General features: G+C 42.4%; 1 protein-coding gene across 1 annotated transcript in view; it reads right to left on the bottom strand.

Moving 5' to 3' along the window:
- Positions 1-20,705, bottom strand: part of DCAF7 (DDB1 and CUL4 associated factor 7) — a 30,813-nt gene extending 10,108 nt beyond the window's left edge. The window contains exons 1-4 of the mRNA XM_080827208.1: positions 20,336-20,705; positions 2,652-2,810; positions 1,791-1,902; positions 1,324-1,442 (exon numbers count right to left, since the gene is read on the bottom strand). Coding sequence (XP_080683334.1) covers positions 1,324-1,442; positions 1,791-1,902; positions 2,652-2,810; positions 20,336-20,473 — 528 coding nt within the window. The 5' untranslated portion in view covers positions 20,474-20,705. The remainder of the gene's footprint in view (positions 1-1,323; positions 1,443-1,790; positions 1,903-2,651; positions 2,811-20,335) is intronic.
- Positions 20,706-22,112: the final 1,407 nt, after the last annotated feature.

Genomic DNA, 22,112 nt, shown 5'->3' with positions numbered 1-22,112 from the left:
CAGGGCCCGTCTGCCATTAAGATCCGTCCCTGGCCCTTGCCCTAGGGAGAAGCTAAGGTATTTCTCATTCCCTCTCTCTGTACCCTCAAGTGTCTTTGCCCATGTCTGTGTCCCCTCCACCGTTGTAGCTTTTACTGGGGAGACCCAGCCCCTGGGCTCCAGGAACCCTGTCTCCTCCCTTTGCCCCTCTGGCCTACAGACAGCAGCAGCTTCCTGCTCCTATTCTCCACATGACCTCACTGCTGCCAGTGTGGCTTCCCAGCTTCACCATCAACTGTGTGAGCAATGCCCTAGGTTAAATCCCAAGTTTAAATATTTAGAGTAGTTGCAGTCTTCTGGGTTGGACCCTGACAGAGAAGAGCAAACGAGGTTGTCACAGAACTAAAATGTAGCAACCTGTTCCACTTGATGTCAAGAGGGTTTCCAGAAGTTCCTTACTGGTCCTCTCTGTCGGACAAACTCTTCCTTTGCCCCTTGGCTTAGCAGCAGCTAAGTTGAGCAATCTTGTAACAGAGCTTACCCTGAGGAGCACAGAAAGCCAAAGACCAATCCCTTTCTAAGAGTGATAACCTGGTCACCATCTTCCCATGCTGAGGACCTCAAGTGTCTGACCTGAGGTCAAGGCGTTCCTTTTATCTGTACTAATACTCCTTGCTGAGCAGGGTAAGGGAGAAAAGAAAAAGAAACATGACCCACAGGAAATCAGAGTACAAGAAACATGCAGTGGCTCTGGGAGGAAAAAAATTTATGACCAGTTTCCAAAAGCTCTCCTCAGAAGAATGCTTTGATCAAAACACAATCACAAATAGCTCTCCTCGGCTTTTCCAACGAACACAGGAGAAACATCACCATGAAAATAAACCATATTCCATTCCAGATTGTACTGAAAGTATTAAGGAACATACTAGAATTTCATAAAACAAGTTGAGAGAAAAAACGATGATTTAGGTTTGTCTGCCAAGAAATTTTCCCTCTTCCTGGTTTCCCCCACTTCCCTCCCCTCCAAAAAGTAAATATATTTCAAGATAAGTGTTATTTTTCAGTCCCATCAGGTCCACTAAGAGAGTTCATTATTACAAAACAGCCATCTCTGGCACAAAAACTATATATGTAGATTGGGTTGCTTGTATCAGCCAAAAAAACACGTTAGTTTACAACAGTGTTGTTTTTCACTATTTTGACATATTACCATTTTCAATTTCAACAAGACATCGGCATTATGATTTTCCACATACTTTGCACAACAGTGAGAGGGTGGTCTGACCTCAAACTAAAGGCACAGAAAGCAGCTGAGGAAAGCAGAAAGAGGAACAGCATCATTACCTCCTTGTCATGCGCGATCAGTTGGGTCTTCACGTGACCAGAGACAAGATTCACTCGCCCCAACACCTGCCCTGTCTCCAGCCCCCAGATGGTACAAGTCGTATCAATGCTGGAGGTACCTGGAAACAACCAGTGCAAGTCAGTGGTTGACAGGAGTGAGGCTTCCCTCCTTGTGTCTACCGCTCTGTGTAACCCAGGAGACGACATGCCACAGATACTTGCTAGGCAACAAGAGTCAAGTATTCAATCCCTACCCCAGGACCTCAGACTCTGCTGACTGGAGAGACAAGATATACACACATGGGAAGCTCAGATCCATACGAGGAATTAATAACTACATTCCGTATTTGGCCTCTTTCCCTCTGGCCCGTTTTAGGCTGGTCCATGGACCACAGGCCCAGTGTTTTATCTGAGGAAATGCATCTCTGCTTCTTCAAAAAGGAATATGCACCCCCTCGCTCCCTTACCTAACAGATAAGGATCCACCTCATTCCAGTCAAAGGAAGTTAGAGGAGCACAGAAATCTGAGTTCTTGTTATTGTTTAGCAAACATTCCAGCCGGGTTTCCGTTTCACCAACCTGAAGGAACAACAATTTTTAAAAATCAGCCAGTCTTATCTTCACAGAAAACTTTTAAAAGCTCTGTTTAGACAATATATTATTAAACAAAAGACACAGGAGAAAAACATTATTATCATAGAGTAATAAAATCCAGAGGAACTCCCCCAAACGCTACTTCTTTCCAAGCTTTCTCCTCTGTCCCGCTTTGTTTTTTCCAATTTTCACCCCGAGACATTCCGAGAGGAGCGGTCTCCTCACCTTGCCCGACCTGGAACCTCCGCACCCCGCCTGGCACTACTCCGGGCCAGAAGAGACGCCGCTACGGATGCGCTCAGCCGAGAGAGGACGTGAGGCTCCACGGTCCACTCACACACTTAACTAGACTCAACGGCCTGGTATTTTGTTTTTAAATTACTCAAAAATATCTTGGCTGTAGACAGAGTAACAAGCCTCAAGCATCCCCCCGCCTCCTACCCGCCCCACCCAGAGAAGGTTCTCTTCATTTCACCAGGTTAACTGAGCCTCTCAAGTTTCCAGGGCTGACTGTGGCCTGACCACAGCAGGACTTCAAGGAATCCCGGCTAGATTTCCTGGGGAATCTGCTGAACCAATAAAGGTCATTCCAGAATCACTCCCATTTGCTTCTCCTGGGCTACAGTGACACTTGCTGCTTCCAACCCCAGTCAGTTCTGCGACTCAACGCTGCTTAGTAACAGCTAACGTGGAGAAAGCCCATCAGTCTGGCCGCTGACTGAACACCTGCTCACCCTCCACACACGGAGATAGTCGCCACTTGTCGCCAGTAGGTCTGGATAGACGCCTTTTGTGTCGGGGATCCACATGAGCTTTGTCGTGGGGTACGGATGGTCAAAGGTGTTTCTGCAAATAAACTCCGAACTCTCTTCATCTAAACCAACAAGCTGGACCTGTAACACAACCAAAGCGAGCCATGGAGAAACATTTGTGTTTCTGGAGCAGTATCGAATACCTCGGATCCTTCCCCCTACCTCCCAACGCCTCACCTAGACCTGTACTTACACATAAGCATGTGTCAAAGGAGCCTTCAAGAAAGCAAACCACTGGGTCACCTGAGTGGCTCAGTTGGTTAAGGGTCCAACTCTGGATTTCAGTTCAGGTCATCATCTCAGTCAGGGTTGTGAGACTGAATCCCCGCATCAGGCTCTGAGCTGGACCCGGAGCCCGCTTAAGATTCTCTCTTCCTCTCCTTCTGCCCCTCCCTCCACCCTCCTACCCAGAAAGAACCCAAACCCACTGTAAGTGGCAAAAAAGTGGTTGCCACTGACGGCAAAGTTCCCCGGTTTCCAGCCACGTTTTCTTAAGAGTTGATTTGGACCAATATTAACTTCCATTCTTTTCTGTCAAACTCAGTCCGGCTCAGTAAGAAATGCCACTTGGTATATAGTTGTTTATTGATTTTCACTGACTGGAAGATGGAATGGGGAATTTTTGGTAAAGATCCATAGTAAGTGGATAAGCACTAACCGGACTGAAGAAAAACAGAATTCCTACTACTGCTGCCTAACTTCAGTCTTAGATACCACTGTCTTCCTACTTCTTCCTCTTTTTTTTTAAACAATTTTATTTAGGTACAGCTGCATGCAGTAGAAGTCATTTAAGTGTACAGTTCAATGACACAGAATGTGTATATGCACAAAGGTATACAGTTGGGAAACCCCCCATGGTAATTAAGATACAGAACATTTCTATTACCCCCAAAAGTTCTCTTGGGTTCCTGTGCAGTTAACCCCTTACCCGTAGCCCCAAGCAACCACTGATCTGTAGTTCTGGCCCTTCTGTAACACCATACAAACGAAATCATATGGTCATGAGTCCTGGGACTGGCTACTTCCAGCACAAAGCTCCTGAGATTCGTCCACATTACTGGGTGTATCAGTAGCGCCTTCCCTTTCATTGCTGAAAACACTGCATTATGTGGAAATACTGTAATTTATGTATTCATTTATCAACTGGTTACCTTTTAGGTTATTTCTAGTTTGGGACCATTAGAGATATTGCTATGAATACTTATGCATAAGTTTTTCTTGGACAAGCTTTCATTTCTCTTGGGTAGACAACTGAGAGTAGAACTGCTGGGTCATGTTGTAAATGTAGGTTTAACTTGATTAAAAGACAAACGGCCAACTGTTTTCTGAAGTGGCTGTGTCCTGCATCCCCACTATATTCCACTCCTCTAATATAGGAGAGGTCCACACCCTCCACATCCCTGGTCAAAGCTTGGTGTTGCCAGCTTTAAAAAAAAAAAAAAAATCATTTTAACAGGTGTATAGCAATATATTAAATTGCATTTTCTCACTAATGAGATACTAATGAGAATAAGATATGCTTATTCTCCAGTGAAGCCTGTTCAGATATTTTGTCCTTTAAAAAAAAAAAAAAAAAGACTTGGCTTTTTAGACTCAGAAAAATTGGGCAGAGAGTAGTGTTCCCATGTACCTCCTATACCTCATGTACACACCACATCCACTATCTAAGCACCAGCACCAAAATGGTACATTCGTTCAAATGATGAATGTACACTGATACATAATCACCCAAAGTCTATAGTTTAGAGTTCGCCCTTTGTGTTGGTATGATCTGTAGATTACGACATGTATGCACCAAATCGGAATCATACAGAATAGTCTCACTTCATTCTTTACCAGGCTGTTCTCTTATTTACTGAGTTCTGAGAGTTCTTTGCATGATCTGGATACAAGCCCCAGTTATGTGTTTTGCAACTATGTTTCCAGAGTCTACAGCTGTTCCATCATTTTCTTTCAGTGTTTTTTGAAGAACAGAAATTTTATTTATTTTAAAAGTTTTATTTACTTAAGTAATCTCTACACCCAACATGGGGCTCGAATTCACAACCCGGAGATTAAGAGTCATGTATGCTCTACAGACTGAGCCAGCCAGATGCCCCAAAGAACAGAAATTGTAAATTTTGAAGATGTCTGTTTATTGTTGCTTTTTTTTTTTTTTTAACTAAAGGTTTTTGTGTCCTTGCTAGGAAATCTTTGCCCCACTGCAGCCCACAAATTTTTTCTTATGTTTTCTTCTAAAAGTTTTGTAGTTTTAGGCTTTACATTTAAGCCCATGATCCATTTCAAGTTAATTGCATTGTATGATGTGAAGTATGAATCAAGGTTCGTTTTTTTTACATATGAATGTCTGACTGTCCCAGCATCATTTGATAAAAACTATCCTTTCTCCTTTGAATTACTTTGGCCACTTTGCTGAAAATCAACTGACCATGTATTTGTGTATCTATTTCTGGACTCTTATTCTGAGCTATTGATCTATAAGCCTATCTATTTACCAGCACCACACTGTCTTGATTATAGCAGCTTTCCAGTGAAGTCCTGAAATCAGATGGTGTGAGTTTTTATTTTATTTTTTTTTTAAAGATTTTATTTATTTATTTGACAGACAGAGATCACAAGTAGGCAGAGAGGCAGGCAGAGAGAGAAGAGGAAGCAGGCTCCCCGCTGAGCAGAGAGCCCGATACGGGGCTCGATCCCAGGACCCCGGGATCACGACCGGAGCCGAAGGCAGAGGCTTTAACCCACTGAGCCACCCAGGTGCCCCAGATGGTGTGAGTTCTTAAACTGTTTTTTTTTTCCCAGAATGATTTAGCTATTCCATACATTTGCTTTTCTGTGTAAGTTTTAGAACCAGATTGCTAAATTCTACCAAAAGCCTGCTAAGATTTGGCTTGGGATTGTGTTGCACCTACAAATCAGTTTGGAAAACTCTCTTAACAATAATGAGTTGTCTAGCCCATAAACAGCATATTTCTCCATTTATTTAGGCTTTAATTTCTTTCAGCAGTGTTTTGGAGTTTTTAATGTACCAGTCTTCCACTTTTTTCACTAACTTCATTCCTAAGTGTTTTTTATCCTGTTATAAAAGAAATTGTTTTAAAAATTCCATTTCCAATTGTTTATTGGCACTATATAGAACTGACTTTTGTACATTAATCTTGAATCCTGTATCTTTGGTAAATTAGTAATTAGTTTTAACAGCTTCCTTGGTAGATACCTAAGGATTTTTCTATGTATATTTATAGATCTTGCCATCCATGTCTTTTAAAAACTTCATAATGACTTAATCTAAATATTCATTTTTATGGAACACCTACAGGCTTTCAAAAACCAAAAAATATAATGTGTTAGGGGAGATGATGTATGAAGATATAAAAGGAGAAAAAAACTCACTGTCCTAAAACACAATAACAATCCCTAAGATAGCAATAAAAGTGATATCACAGGTAATACATGATAAGCTGCTTATTTATAACATAGTTAACTGTTAACAGTTTAGAAGAAAGCAATAATTTAAAGGAAAAGTAGGTAGGACTTGAGCAGTCTTCAAAAATGTGTGGAAAGGTTCTGGGGAGGCAGAGAACAAAGGGACGGCACCCCAGGCAGATGGGAGAGAAAGAACAAATCAATGTACTAAGGCGACAAACTAAATGACCTAGCTGGTGGCAGCATGAAAATCTGTTTGAGAGGAACTATCTGAGAGAACAGTACAGACGGGCCTGGGAAGGTGTGCCTGGGGCAGGCTACAGATCCCTGAAAGTGAACTGAGGACCTAGCTGGGCTTTCCCCTGTGAAGGTGTCTGAGAAGGTGGCAGGAGAACTGGAAAAGGTTAAGGGCCTATGGTGATAGTGAGAATGGCAAGGGGCAACCACAGGTGGCCACAAGAGGGATTTTGACCAAATGAACAGTTCTTTGAGAATTCAGAATTTTCCAGAAAATAATGCATAAAAAAGAAGATTCTAGATGGAACAGTGAAAATTTGCATCAACCCTCCTGGGGGAGGAAGGAGAAAACAGACGAGAGGTTAAATCTGTGGGCTCTTTGGGCAGAGTAAAGAATAAGCCTCTCATATAGATTCTGAGCCAGGTATTTCATTCAGGTACTTATTCAATGAATCTTAATGAGTAGCTACTAGGTGCCAAACACTGTTCTAAGTGCTGGGGATATGGCACCGAGTGCAAGAGACAAAATCTCCCTAACCATGCAGAGAACACCGTGAGACTACACTTCCTTCTAAAAGCTACCTTTCAAGTCATCAGAGATTTCCCTTCAACCTTGAAATGTCAGATCCTGCAAGCATTTGCCACTTGGATCCTCTTAAGCAGATATTCAAGGCTCTTCACGCCCAGCCCTAGCCTATCCCACTTCCACTCTTAATTTATCTAGTCACTGCTTCTCATCTTTTTCAGATTCCTTTCCTTACAGGGCCCTCTATGCTTGTAAAACCCTCCTACCTCCTTTCCATCGACTTAAATCCCACCCAATTTTAATACAGCACAGTGGCATCAGGAACCAGGGCCCTTTCCTTACCACTTGCTAGCTGTAGGACATGTTACTTAACTTTGCTAAACTGGTTTTCCCATCTGTAAAGTAAATTAAAATTTATTAAATTTTAAATTAATTTAAATTAAATTTTAAAATTAAAATTTTAAAAATTTTAAATTAAAATTTATTAAATTTATTAAAATAAAGACATTCACAGTTACCTAAGAGTTCTTTGCAACACTCTCTGCTTAGGCTAGTATATACTCATACCCAGAGTATGAGCTTTTAATATTACTACTATGTCTCACCTCCTCCATAAACCACTTGCAGTCTTCCTGGTACAGTGCTCTTTTGGCACTGATCTGTACCATCCATTTGGTGAGTAACCCCATACTGCCAAATCAAAGTACTTAGATTGCTGTCTTCTGCTATTTCACTTAGTAAATGCCTTAAAAACAGGACCCGTCTTATTTCTGCTTGTACTACAGACAGCAGTGGTGGTCTCCAAATTTGGCCATCAAATTTACCTGGAGCTGGGACCCCCAACTCTAGCCCAAGATTCTGACTCAACAAGTGTCAAGTAGGGCCCAGGAATATATTCTTAAGAACCTCCCTGGGTGACTGATTCAGCAAGGTCTGATAACCTCTGCACCAACAGTACCGAACCCAGGGAAGAAGTAAGTAATGCCTCGGATTTCATCTTTCCCAAATGTTCCCAAAGACTTCATGTGTTTGCACAGACCTGTGTTTTATCCTTAACCTGACTTTAGGTCTTCTGCTCTAAGTTGCCAACCTAGTATTCAGAGGAATAACAACTGGCTCTCACTGTTATTCAGTTTTTTTGTTCAGATACTCACACGTTTAAAATGTGATGATGAAACAGAATGGAAGTTCTCTGTGAATATTCGCCTAATAGAGAGCAGAGGGTAAAGTCTCCCATTAACTCCACCCCCAATTCAACTTATTCTCAAACCAGCTGGATGTGTATCTTTCCAAATGGGCTTCTGTGCATTTGTATGCATATGTATGTGATGAGATGTTTTAAAAAACATAAAGCAGCTTGGACCACAAAATGTATTCTGCACCTTGCTCTTAACAACTTATCCTGGAAGGTCTTCTCAGGTTTACCTTATTCTTCTATAGCAGGCCATGTTAAGCACACCATAATTTATTACCATTCAGAGTTATCGTGGTTATAACCCATTGTTTTGCTATTATAAACAATACTGTGTACACATGTGCAAATGTTTTATTGGATAGATTGCTAGATGTATAACTGTTGCATCACATTTTAAATGTTCCATAGAAACTATGAGATAATATGTGTTGTTTTAAGCTTAAAAAAAAGTTAATAGATTTGACCCAAAGGCCTTTGAAAGGTTGCTTCCATTTACATTTTCTCGAACAGTGTGTGAGTGCCAATTTCACCATAACTTTTTTTTTTTTTTTAAGATTTTATTTATTTATTTGACAGACAGAGATCACAAGTAGGCAGAGAGGCAGGCAGAGAGAGAGGGGGAAGCAGGCTCCCCACTGAGCAGAGAGCCCGATGCGGGGCTCGATCCCAGGACCCCGGGATCATGACCTGTGCTGAAGGCAGAGGCTTTAACCCACTGAGCCACCCAGGCGCCCCTCACCATAACTTTTAAAACACTGAAAACAGGGCGCCTGGGTGGCTCAGTCATTAAGTGCTGCCTTTGGCTCAGGTCCTGGGGACCTGGGATTGAGCCCCACATCGGGTTCCCTGCTCCGTGGGAGGCCTGCTTCTCCCTTTCCCATTCCCCCTGCTTGTGTTCCCTCTCTCACTGTGTCTCTGTCAAAGAAATAAGATCTAAAACAAACAAACAAACAACCCCCCCGCCCGCCCGCCAAAAACCACCTAAAAACAACTTTTACATTTTTGCTAATCTGATGGATACAAAGGGTATTTCACCATTTTGCTCTTGAAGCTCAGCATGTTTACTATTTCTACTTCTGATTAACAGTAACAAGTTAACTGTGTGGGTGCTTACGAGACGTGTGAAGTACAAGCACTGGGCTTACTGCTGTACATGCACTACCTCTAACCCTCTCAGCATCTTCACAACAACCCAGGTGCTGTTCTTCTTCCCACTTTTCTAAGATACTGAATAAAAGAGACAGTAAGTAACCTGCCCACAATCATGAAGCTGCCTTTTAAAGATTTTATTTCTTTATTTGAGAGACAGAGGGAGCATGTGTGCGTGCTTGGGGAGGGGCAGAGGGAGAGGGAGAGAGAAAATCTCCAGCAGATTCCAAGCTGAGGGCAGAGCCCCACTCGGGGATCAATCTCAGAATCCTGAGACCATGACGTGACCGAAATCAAAAGTAGAATACCCAACCTACTGAGCCACTGAGGTATCCCCTGAAGCTGCCTTTTAAATACAGATAATACACATAATACAAATACAGATAATCCTATCCCACAGCCCAAGCTCTTCACCACTATGCTAAAAAACACTAACTTAAAACATTTGCCCAGTTTATTCTACTGAGTCGTGTCCACATTTTTCTTCTTGATGTATAGGAACTCTTATAGACGGTTACTATGCCTTTGATAAATTTGCCCATAAGACTCTTGAGGTGGTGCCTTTTTGGGAGTAGATCCTTGGCTACATTTTCAATTCTTCAAAAAACCCTCAGGAATTTAATTATTCAGATTTCCTACTAAAATCTGACACTTTGTTTTGCCTTAAAACCATGCTTTATCTAGGCTGACTACAGTCTAAAAAAAACTGTTAGTAGCACTCTCGATCTTTACACCTCACTTCCTACCCCATATGCCCACTTATGCCCACAGGAAAGGGAGTTTCTAGGGCACCCGGGTGGCTCAGTTGGTTAAGCATCTGCCTTCCGATCAGGTCATGATCCTGGGGTCCTGGGATCAAGCACAACACTGGGCTCCCTGCTCGGTGGGGAGTCTGCTTCTCCCCTTCCCTCCTCCACAGCCCCTGCTTGCACTCTCTCCTCTCACATAAATAAATAATCTTAAAAAAGGAGGGGGGCGGTTTCCGTTCCTGTCCTGTCCCCATGGGAAGAAATACCGAGGGTGAGGAGTTCTGTTCTTGCATCCCTACCCTTAACTAGTTCCAACTGCTAAGATGGCCAAAGCCCTGAGCCAGGCACATGGACATGCCTCACTAGGGGGACTGCTGCTCTGATAGGCAGGCTCAACTGCACTCTTGCTCCTTCCCATCCTGCTCCTACATAGAGAGGCAAACCAGCCTGCTCATTATGGGTCTGGGCATCCTTTGCCCCAGCTTCTCTCCACCTTCAGCTGAATAGGTGAGGTCATCTGGGTCTGCCCATAAATTAGATGGAAAAGCAGCAAGTCTCACTTAGGCTTTAAGGCTAATCTGCATTTCTCCAATTTAGTTCACCAAGGAGTAGCATCAGATTGGAGGTGCTCGTTCACTCATTAGTAGAGTGGGGCTAGATTTCTCCCTTGGCTATTATTATTATTATTATTCGTATATAACTTCCTTGTTAAGAAGGTCCCAAGGGGAAAGGGGGTGACTGGTAAAATTCAGACACCAAAATTCTACCCTAAACCCCCTACCATTATATCTTCTATTATTTTCTTGCTCAGACTTACAAGTTCTAACTAAGCGATTTCTCTTTTTTATTTATTTTTAATGATCTGTCAATTGGGTTTATTTTATTTTTTAAATGAACTTTTTTAGATTGTAAAAGAATTATAAAATGTATGACCAGTGTATAAAACCAAAGTATAGGTATACAAAAAAACATGCAAAACTTCTCCCCCACCCCATCTCCAATATATCACAATTATTTAGTCTACGTTGTTTTTTTTTTAAGATTTTATTTATTTATTTGACAGACAGAGATCACAAGTAGGCAGAGAGGCAGGCAGAGAGAGAGGAGGAGGAAGCAGGCTCCCCACTGAGCAGAGAGCCCGATATGGGGATCGATCCCAGGACCCTGGGATCACGACCAGAGCTGAAAGCAGAGGCTTTAACCCACTGAGCCACCCAGGCGCCCCTCTACGTTGCTTCTTTATGCTCAAATATATACAATATATATTAATATAATGTAGGATTTACCCTTAACTTTCAGAAAAATGGAATACTATATCCAGTGTTATGAATCTTTTCATTAATTTGACAAAATAAGGACATCCCTCAAGTTAATACATAGATCCAAATCATTCTCTAATTGACGCATATTTCATAGAATAAATATACTATATTATGTGGCTCCACAACTTCCCTAATGATGTATGTTGTTTCCCTTTTTTTGCCACTACTTACATGACTTGTACATATGTGCTTATGTAAGATCTTTACTTCTGGAGGCCAATCTCAAGAATGAGACTACTGTATTTGAAGGTATGCATATTTTATTTAAATGCAGCAATACTTGCTTTAATTAACTTATTTTTTATTTTATTTGACAGAGAGAGACACAGCGAGAGAGGGAACACAGGCAGATGGAGTGGGAGAAGAAGCAGGTTCCCGCAAAGAGCCTGATGTAGGGCTCGATCCCAGAACCCTGGGAATAATGGCCTGAGCCACCCAGGTGCCCCTTTTTATTTTTTTTTAATTTTAAGTAGGCTCCATTCCCAAGCCCAATGTGGAACCTGAACTTACGACCCTGAGATCAAGAGTCACACGATCTATCAACTGAGCCAGACAGGCAACCCAAGGTATGTGCATTTTTAATTTTAAGGGATGCTGATTTACTTTCGAAATAGGCTGTAGCAATTCAGACTCCTACTGGCATATGTAAGTGTTCATTTCCTCATACCACCAACGACACTTTAAGCAGTTAACTTAATTTTTATACATTTGAAAGGAAAAAAAGTCACAAGTTCAATTCTCATTTCCCTTAACTACCTGTGAGGTTGAGCATCTTTTCCTATTTATTGAGCACTTGTTTGCATTCACTACTTTGAAAGGCTATTTATACTCTGTCCATTTTTTTTTAAAGAATTTCTTTTTTTTTTAAAGATTTTATTTATTTATTTGACAGACAGAGATCACAAGTAGGCAGAGAGGCAGGCAGAGAGAGAGGAGGAAGCAGGCTCCCTGCTGAGCAGAGAGCCCGATGTGGGGCTCGATCCCAGGACCCTGGGATCATAACCAGAGCCAAAGGCAGAGGCTTTAACCCAATGAGCCACCCAGGCGCCCCTGTCCAATTTTTTTTTTTAAGATTTTATTCATTTATTTGACAGAGAGAAAGTATGCACAAGTAGGCAGAGGCGGGCAGAGGGAGGAGAAGCAGGCGCCCCACTAAGCAGAGAGTCTGATGTGGGGCTTGATCCCAGAACCATGGGATCATGACCTGAGCCAAACGTAGACACTTAACCAAATGAGCCACTCCTCAGGTATCCCACTTTGTCCATTTTTCTATCACACTAAGTACATTCACCTGTCATGTTTTGAAAATATTTCCCCTGGCCTATCATTTGTCTTTTGACTTTGTCCACAGCATTAATTTTTCACAAAGAAATGTTTTATTTGTATGGAGTATACTCTGTCAATCTCTTCCTTGTTTGACTCTGGATTGAATGACTGGTTTTAAGACTGCCTTCTCCTCTGCTCACCCCCACTGCTTCAGTGCAAACTTCCTAGTCCATTTTCTCTTATTATTGCTTGTGAGACTTAACACTTAAATATTTTATTTAGAATTGATTTTCATATACAAAGTGAATTAGCAGGCTCTAAGTTTTTCTGCCAGATGGACAGCTAATTATGCCATAAATTTATTATCTTTTTTCCTAGTGAATTAAGTAAGGTTCTATCTTACCACATACTACATTTCCATATACACTCAGATCTGCTTTGGAACATTCTATGTGGTTCCACTAATCTCTCTGGGTATAACTATACCAATTCCAGTATATTTATTCTATTCTGGTAGGGCAACTGTTCCCCTCTGTTTTTCAACACATCCTTTTTCCTCATAAATTTTTTTTTTTTGACATTTGTATAAATTTATTTTTAAGGCTCTGGCGACAATCAGTATTCCAATTCTGGTCCTGCCTTTACCATCTATATCACTCTGGACAAGTCATTTATCATATCTGGGCCTCAGTTTTCTCATCTTCCCTTAAGCTTTGATATATAATAATTTTTCCTAATCAACTGACTTCCCTTAAAAAATGTTTTCTTAATAGAGGTCCATTTTTATAAACTGAGTTATCTTTTTAAAAAGTGCATTATTTTTACAACATAGATCTTATATATTCTTAAGCATATTTTCAGGTATTTAAGGGGGCACAATCTATAATAATTGCACATTTGCAGACACTGCTCCATTACCTGGTGTCATCAAATGTGGTATGCCTAATCTCTCCTCTTCAGGAGAACTCAACTGTTTTGCCTGGCTGCCCAAGATTCTTTCTTCATGATTAAAATAGAGTAATTTTCCTAGGAATGTTTTCAGTGTCAATTGTTTTGTGTCCATTTTTCTTGAAAGATGGCTCAAACTCATTTCTTCAAACCTTTATTTCCATAAAGTCTTTAATTACATACTTGAGCTTTTGTGTTTCATTTCCTTGGTCTTCTTTTTCCAGGGACACCAATTATACCTAAGTTATATCTTCTTCGTTTTCTGCATCTACTATAGTCAGTTGTTCATTTCCATTTCATTTTCTCAACCTATCTTTCTTATCCTTCATTAAGTTTTCAGCAGTTTGTATTTGTTTTTATTCTCTTTCCAATGTGGCTTTTAATTCTGTGGTAACTTTTGTCTTCTCTTCCACTATTTTCCTGGGCTCTACCTGCTGTGGCTCCATTTCCTCCTGCCACTGTGCCTTATTTTACCTGATCTTCTGTATCTCTGCTTTGAGTTCTTTATTTCCTTAAGTTCTTTGAATTTATGCAGAACTGGCCATTAATTTGTATATGAGGTAAAAAAACAAACAAACATTTTTTCTAGTGTGGGTACTTTACCTGCCACTTGTTTCCCATATTTTCCTCTTTTCTATAGTATCTTTCTAGAGCTGTTGTGCTGGTTCCTTTTGACTGAGGCAAGTTCTTCCTATGTGCTCTGAAGGAAGCCCCTGTGGGAGAAGCCAGTGCCATGTTCCAAGTTAACAGAAACACACAAAGCTTTTGCATTTCCCCAGCCAATAGGGATGATAAACTGTCAAGCTGCTCACAATTCAACCTCTCATCCAACCTGCCTTATCTGCTGCTTCTAGAGAAGATGGCACATCTATGTGTCTCCTGGTATAGCTCAGCACCCCTCTTATCCAAGGTGTCAAATGGAGAAGTGCCTGCTGCCAGACTGTGCACCCTCTTCTCACTGTCTCAAACAAAGGACTGCTGATTTTGCCTGTCAAAATCCTATTCTGGAGAACTGTATGAGTTTAAAATCTGAAGCCAAAGATCTCCTTTCTTAGCATTTTCCTATATGCATGGGATCTTCATTATCCTTCTGTTCTTCCTCAGTTCCCATCAGGAGCATAAGGAAAAATTATCTGACTTTAAACATCTTACTGTCAACACTTAGGTTGCCCTCGTCCCTTTTTCGCTATGTCTTCCCTGTCCTATCAAACTTTTATCTCCCATTTCTACCACCTTTCTGCACCTATTGCTTCACAATGCTTTACTCCAACATGTGAAAAAAAAAGTTCCTAAAAAGAAAAGGCAGTAAAAATTATTTTTACTTATTTTAAAACTGTGGGTATTACTATGTCAGATGTCTCTTAGGAAGCATATATGTAGGATGCCTGGGTGACGTAGCCAGTTGAACATCCAACTTTGGTTTCGGCTCAGGTCATGGTCTCAGGGTCATGGGATATACACATGATAGAGCCTCGTGTCAGGCTCCACGCTTCGTGTGGAGTCTGTTTGAGACTCTCTCTCCCTATGCCCCTGCCCCCACCCCGCCCCCTCACATGCACGCGTGCACACGCCCTCCCTCTCTCTAATAAATAAACCTTTAAAGAAGCTATATGCGATATAAAATATTTATTAAGACACGGCCACATCTTCACTTTCAAATGCTTTCATGAATAACAACATAAGTTACTATCCACATTACACACATGTTATGTTTTAAAAAATTTAAAAGGTACCATGTCTATCTTGTTATTAGACACTCTTTGAGGGAGGAACCTGTGTATTCTACTTTATTACACACACTGCTAGTACCAGAACATGTGTATGTATATATAAAATTCTTTCTTTTCTTTTCTTTTTTTTTTTTAAGTAGGCTCCACACGCAGCATGGAGCCCAATGTGGGGCTAGATCTCAAAACCCTCAGGTCAAGACCTGAGCTGATATCAAGAGGCAGATGCTCAACCAATTAACGGAGCCACCCAGACATCCCTGTATATATTTAATTTTTTTTTAAAGCCCCCAAGTTATGCAAAGCAATATACCACTCCAGTCAGTGCAACATTTTCTATCATTGTTAATATAACCAAAATTAGCTAAGCAAAATCCTGAGAGAATAAACCAGCTTTTCTTAATCTTTTCCATTTGTCCTCCCTTCAAGCCTGTTCCTGACTGATTATTGTTGATCAATGTCTGCAGAGAAAGTCCTGCCTTGTCAAACTTTGAGATGAATTCTGGCATACTACCCCTTTGGCTCCTGGCTCAGAGGCTAACCAATCAGCTCTGTCATCCTGGCCTCAGGCAAGCCAGACTACCTACAGAACAGAGATTCAGTCCTTGTTCAAATCACAGCACCTCCAGTAAGTCTGTAAGAACCAGGTTAGGACAAAAAGTAATAAAGCTGCAGCACTTTAATCCAGTAGTCCCATGGAGGAATTAGTACTCTCACTGTCTAGAAGAAAGAAAGGAGGAAGTTAAAACCAGAAGAGTTTTATATTTTAAATTCTCCTGCTACAGTCTTGCCAGGGACTGATGGAGCACTGCAAAATTCCAAGTCTCACAAACCCTTAGGTGTACTAAAACACTTTTAGTCTTTTCTGTTGTCAATTTCACATCTGCTAACAAAGGCTACAGAAGGTTACTAAGTATCATCAGCGTGCCCCAAATACATAAATATGTGTCCATATATATCTGTTGAATTAAATGACAACAATTGCCCAAGGCCACACAAACTGGGAAGAGGCAGGACTAACACAAAGTACGTCAAAGGGGCATCTGGTAACGGAGCTTTCTGCATGGGACGGAAGAGAAGAATCAATGCACAGGTGGATGTGATAGGATTTCTGCCTCTGGTCAGCAGATGTCAAGGTAATCCCAGGGTAATGTTCTTAGAGTGCCATCTGTACCACCTGTTTCTTAATCAGCTGAGCATCTGTTAACTTCAGGGGTGGAGCCCAGGAATGTGCAAATCCCTCAGGGGAGTGTCAGATACACACTACGATTTAGAGAACCACCATTCCAACACCAGTGCTGCTATATCCCCCAGCGGAGACCATAAGAGAAAAGATGAAACACAATTAGTGATCATGGGACTTACTATTCTAGGTGTAGTTGATGGAATCCAGTTCTTTACTCTGAAACAATTCCCAAATTTATTCAGAAAGTGGAACACTTGAAAGTCAAGTTGTTCTTGAATTATAAATAAATTTAAATCTATTCTCCAAATACAAGTAATTTTACTATAGGAAAAACATGATTACATTACTACAGAAACTTTTAGGAATTATTATCATGTATTCTTATGTCAGTATCTCCAGGGTAAGAAAGATGAACACTTCTGGGCTTTTTCACCAATGTTAAAAGCTGCATCCATTTATTTTGCCCTCTACTGGCAATTATTGTTGACAGCAAGCAGAAAACAAAGAACCGAAAAAACCAGTTAACTTTTAAATTCCTGTAAACTGTGAAGTCTGGCACCTCTTTGGCAAAAGTCTTTTCCAAAACTGAGCCTAAAAGACCCTGTGTTAAAGAGGTATTTACTGCTCACCAGCCCCCAGGCACAGATCCTTTACATAAAGGTTTCTTAACTTGAGGTCCATGAGTTTGAATTGGAAAATCATATTCATATTTTCACTAACATTTGACTGAAATTTAGCATTTCCTTCCATAAAGAAGGAAGGCAGCTACTTATAGCCATGTCAATATTTGACTTTGTCACTGACAGAAATCAGATTTTTATCATATCACATTACTATAACGAACCATCTTAAAATGCTATTTACCCTCATCACTACTTTAAAATTATAGTAATAATTGCACTGGATGGTGTAACTTAATGAATTAATTTAAAAGTATAGGTGCGCCTGGGTGGTTCATTTAGTTAAGTGTCCAACTCTTGGTTTGGGCTCAGGTCATGATCTCAGGATCCTGAGCTTGAACCCCATGATGGGCTCTGAGCTCAGCAGGGAGTCTCTCTCTCCCTCTGCCCTTCCCTCACCCTCTAAAAAATTTACATATTACTATAGGTCCACTTTTTAAAAAATGTTTTTGATAACTGTAATTCAATATAATTCATTTCCTTCATATTCTTATGTATTTTACACATTTGAAAACGTAATTATAGGGGCACCTGGGTGGCTCAGCGGGTTAAAGCCTCTGCCTTCAGCTCAGGTCATGATCTCAGGGTCTTGGGATGGAGCCCCGCACTGGGCTCTCTGCTCAGCAGGGAGCCTGCTTCCTCTCTCTCTCTCTGCCTGCCTCTCTGCCTACTTGTGATCTCTGTCTGTCAAATAAATAAACAAAAGTCTTTTTAAAAAAAAGAAAACGTAATTATGAAAAGAGGTCTATTGGCTTCAGCTTGCCAAAGGTGTCCATGGCATGCACACACACACACACACACACATACACACACGTTAAGAACTATGACCTAGATAGGTTGGTGCACAAAAACAGTTTTAAGATACTCTGTTGCCTACATCACGCAAGTGAGTTAAGATAGAAGTAACTGCTTATGGTGTGACTACTAGGATTATTAATTTACATTTCACTACTAAGATCCACACTTCCTGTGTGCCTGACACAAGAGTTCCAATAGCTTGCTAAATGAAAGGACAAACTTCGGGGCGCCTGGGTGGCTCAGTCAGTTAAGCGGCTGCCCCCGGCTCAGGTCATGATCTCAGGATCCTGGGATCGAGCCCCATATCCAGCTCCCTGCTCTGCAGAGAGCCTGCTTCTCCCTCTCATCTACCTGCCACTCTGCCTACTTGTGCTCTCTCTCTCTCTGACAAATAAAATCTTTATTAAAAAAAAGAGAAAGGACAAAATTTGGGGTAGAGTTTCTGTAAGTGAGGTTTGACCCCAGTTACTTCACTGATTCCACTAGTAGCCTAACTTTGGCTTAGTTTCCTTTCTTAGAAATGGGGCTGCTAGTGCTTACCCAAACTGACTCTGGAAGACCTTGCCTCCTCACCCCAAAAAAAAAGTCCATCAATTTGTGTAAAAAATCTCAAGCCCTTTGAAAAATATATTTTACTTTTAAAAAAAAACATATATTCTCAAATAATAGTTCTAGTAGTCTCAATTTTACTAACACAGACACAGTTTCCACATCAGGACCTTGAATTCCATTCCATTCTGAAGACTACCATGGGAGGTAGGGAAGAGCAAGCCATTACAGAAAATAAAACTATGTCTCTCTCAGGACTCTTTTTGTGGACAATGGGTGGACTTCAATATCATCAAGTAGTCCCCGGGATTTGTGTGTAAACTGTGTGTGTTATGTGTTATGTGTGGGCAATCAGGGTCCGTCGCTTCCATCAATTTCTCAAAGGGAATTTCAGAGGGGCGCCTGGGGGGCTCAGTCAGTTAAGCTTCTGCCCTCGGCTCAGGTCATGAGCCCTGGGTCCTGGGATGGAGGCCATCGTCCAGCTCCCTGGTGAGCAGGGAGTCTGGTTGTCTCGCTCCCTCCTCCACCCCACCTCGTACACATAAGTTCACTCTCACTCTCTCTCAAATAAATAAATAAAATCTTAAAAAAGGGTGGGAGGTTCCAGAAAAGTTGAGACCTAGACTCTAACGCTTCTGGAACACTGTAAACAAACTCACAATGTACAAATGTTTTTTGACAGGACCTTTATGTGTAAAAAAGAACTCTTTTCCTACAAGAAACTGTGAGTCAGAAATAAGATTAACCTGTACAACATGTCACAGCTATTCAGCACACTAAACAGAACCAAACTCCACCCAGGCCCCCTGCGCCCCGCCCCCCTGGGGCCGAGGCACCATGCCTATCACTGGCCCCAAAGTTTCATTCTTCTTAGGTCATGGTGTTCATGGTGTCAAGAAGGAGTATAAGGCTTTAAACACCACTAGCCAAGGCTCTAGGTTGCTCTGATCATTCTCACAGTGCTTAATACTGTAAGTGGAAGAGATTAAGGGATAAAGGAAAAGAAAATTCTTCCCACTGACATATTCAACAACTTTCAAAACTAAATTCATGTTGCAATGTCAGCTTAAAAGCTTCCTACTGCCTGTGCTTCTATGAAAGATCCTCAAATTGTCAATGTCCAGAAAAACTTACTACTTAAGGTTACACTTCTGTATCACCATGAAAGAAGCCAAGAAGACATAAGGAAAGCGTCATCCTTCTCTATTCAGGAAACAGTGGCAGGATCACGGTCACAGACCAAAATTTCCAAAAAGAGATCACTTTTAAGAGGACAGATGTGAGGCAGCAACAGCAGTGACACTCCCGGCAGACAGGCTGGGGGATCCATGAAGGGTACCTGGGGGTGGGAGGAGGCGGGGAGGCCTGCACAGTAAACAGCCCTAACAGAAACCTAGTGTAGCCAAAAGTGTATGACCACCAACCGAGGCACCAGCATCTTCATAGCCATCCCTCTCTCTTCCCCAGGCCACCCCCCAGCTGAAGCAATGCGGCGGGAAGGGAGACGACTGGAGTGATAAACTGCATAGCTTTCGGGTGAAAAGTCAAGTCTGAGAGCCATCTCCCCCCACTAAATAGCTGTCTGACCCGGGCAAGTCACACACGATGCCTCAGTTTCCCCACAAGTAAAATGGGGGTAATTACGCTCCTGACTACACAGGAGTGCTGCCAGGATTAAATGAGACAACGAGTGCGAAAGCTTCTGCCCAGGGCCAGACACAGAGGAACCGCTCCGGGGGCGCTAAGACAAGTCCGCAGCAGGGTGCTGGGCTCTGGGCTCCGGCCCGGAAAGGATGCTCCCGGGGCCCGCTCCCCGCCAGCTGGGTTCCGAGCCCCTGCCCGGCCCACCTTGTTGTTGTATTCTTCCACGAAGCTGCCCAGAGCCAGGCGAAAGCGCTTGTCGGGCCGCACGCTCCAGTTCATGGCGTAGACCGTCCAAGGCGCTTCATACTTGTAGATCTCCTTCCGTTTGCCGTGCAGGGACATGGTGGTGGCGGCGGGGCCGCAGTGCGGGCCGGGACGACAGCGAGCTGCTGCAGGCCGGGCGCGAGTCAGGCGGGGAGCCGGGCCTGAGACTGAGGGGTCCGAAGGGAGGCGGGGCGGGGGCGGGCAGGAACGGCCTAGCCCGGAAGCGGGGCCGCGGCGACAGACAACGACTGCCGGGCCCGACCCCCAGTTTCAAACCTGCTTCGGCTCGGACAACAGCCACCTTCCGTTTGAAGCCCCGCCCCGCCCTCTCGAAACGGAAGCCACGCGACCCCCGTAGCGGCGCCGGCCGTTGGCTGCCTGACATGTCGTTTTGAAAGGTTCCTTCTTCTCATTGGCTAGTACGCCCGTAGTTTCTGAAGCCCTTCGCTATTGGTGCAAATGTTTGTCATTCCAATGACTTGCCCGGCCCAACTTCGGGGGGGGGCAGGCGCTTTCTCAGCCGCAAAGGTGATTGGCTGGCAAAGATGTCAGTCAGAGAGATAACGGCGCAGTGCGGGTGAATGGGGGCGTGGGTGGCCTAGAGGCTAGTTAGCTAGCTACAGCATGCCAGGCCTCTTAAGTTCTAGGCCAAGTCTCTGACAGTGAAACCGCCTACGTGACCTGCTCTGACTTCTCTGCAGCTGCCGTTCTGAGAGTCTTCTCCACGCTGTCCAGTAGAAATTTACATTCTGCCTTACCCAGGGGCCTGCGGCCTGGCAGCCTGGCCCCAGCCAAGTGGGAATCACCTTAATTTCCTCCTGGTGCCCACAGCCCTGCACGCCAGGGAGCTGGTCTCCCAGTAACCCCCAAGGGCCGGCGGAGGACGCGCCTTTGCAGACCGACCCACCTTTAGTCAGGACTTCCCGCGCTTTCCTGGACATTCTAGAAATGCTCGGAATTTCAGGGTTGGTTTTCAGTTAAATCGGCGACCCTACTTGCTTGGCCCTAAATTTTTGTCGGTTCCCATTCATTTCATCCTTTCCCCTCCAGAGCCCACGAGCCCAAGGCAAAAGCTAATCAAGTCCTAAACCTATCTGTGTCGTCAGTTTGAAATGGAGAAGGGTCTGAATCTAGGTAACATCTCTTTTATAATTTGAATGATTTCTTATGCTTTGCTTTCAACACAAAGGAGAATCCTATGGGACTGCTAGATGATATCATTATTGTTTTAAATATAGTGGATCTTTGAGCAACTCAAAAAGAATTAAGTGACTGCTGTATATAACAAACCCCTTAGTGTTCTATCTGCTTACTTATTTGAACAAGTTTTCTAAAAAATAAAGAAAAATAGATATAAAAGTGTTGCTGAACCTTGTCTCTGATAAAAAAAAGTGATATTCATCCACACATGAGCTATGAGAGGAAAATACCCTCCTTTATACATGCATTTCCAATAAAATTGTAATTTCTATAAAAATTTTTTTTGAAATATATTTGGGGCCCCTGGCTGGCTCAGTTGGTAGAGCATCCATCTCTTGATGTTGGGGTCATTGAGTTCAAGCCCCACCTTGGGTGTAGAGATTACTTAAATAAAAATTTTTTTAAACTTTAAAAAATAATTTTAAGAAAATTTGAAATATATTTCTGGTGTTTTGAACAACTCTGTACTAATAAGTGTAATCCTTAAAGCTTGGTAAGGTTACAAAAATTTAATTTT

The sequence above is a fragment of the Martes martes genome (assembly GCF_963455335.1).
Source record: "Martes martes genome assembly, chromosome: 16".
Taxonomy (NCBI): domain Eukaryota; kingdom Metazoa; phylum Chordata; class Mammalia; order Carnivora; family Mustelidae; genus Martes; species Martes martes.
The sequence above is the reverse complement of the archived record's forward strand: the minus strand, read 5'-3'. Positions and strand labels throughout refer to the sequence as shown.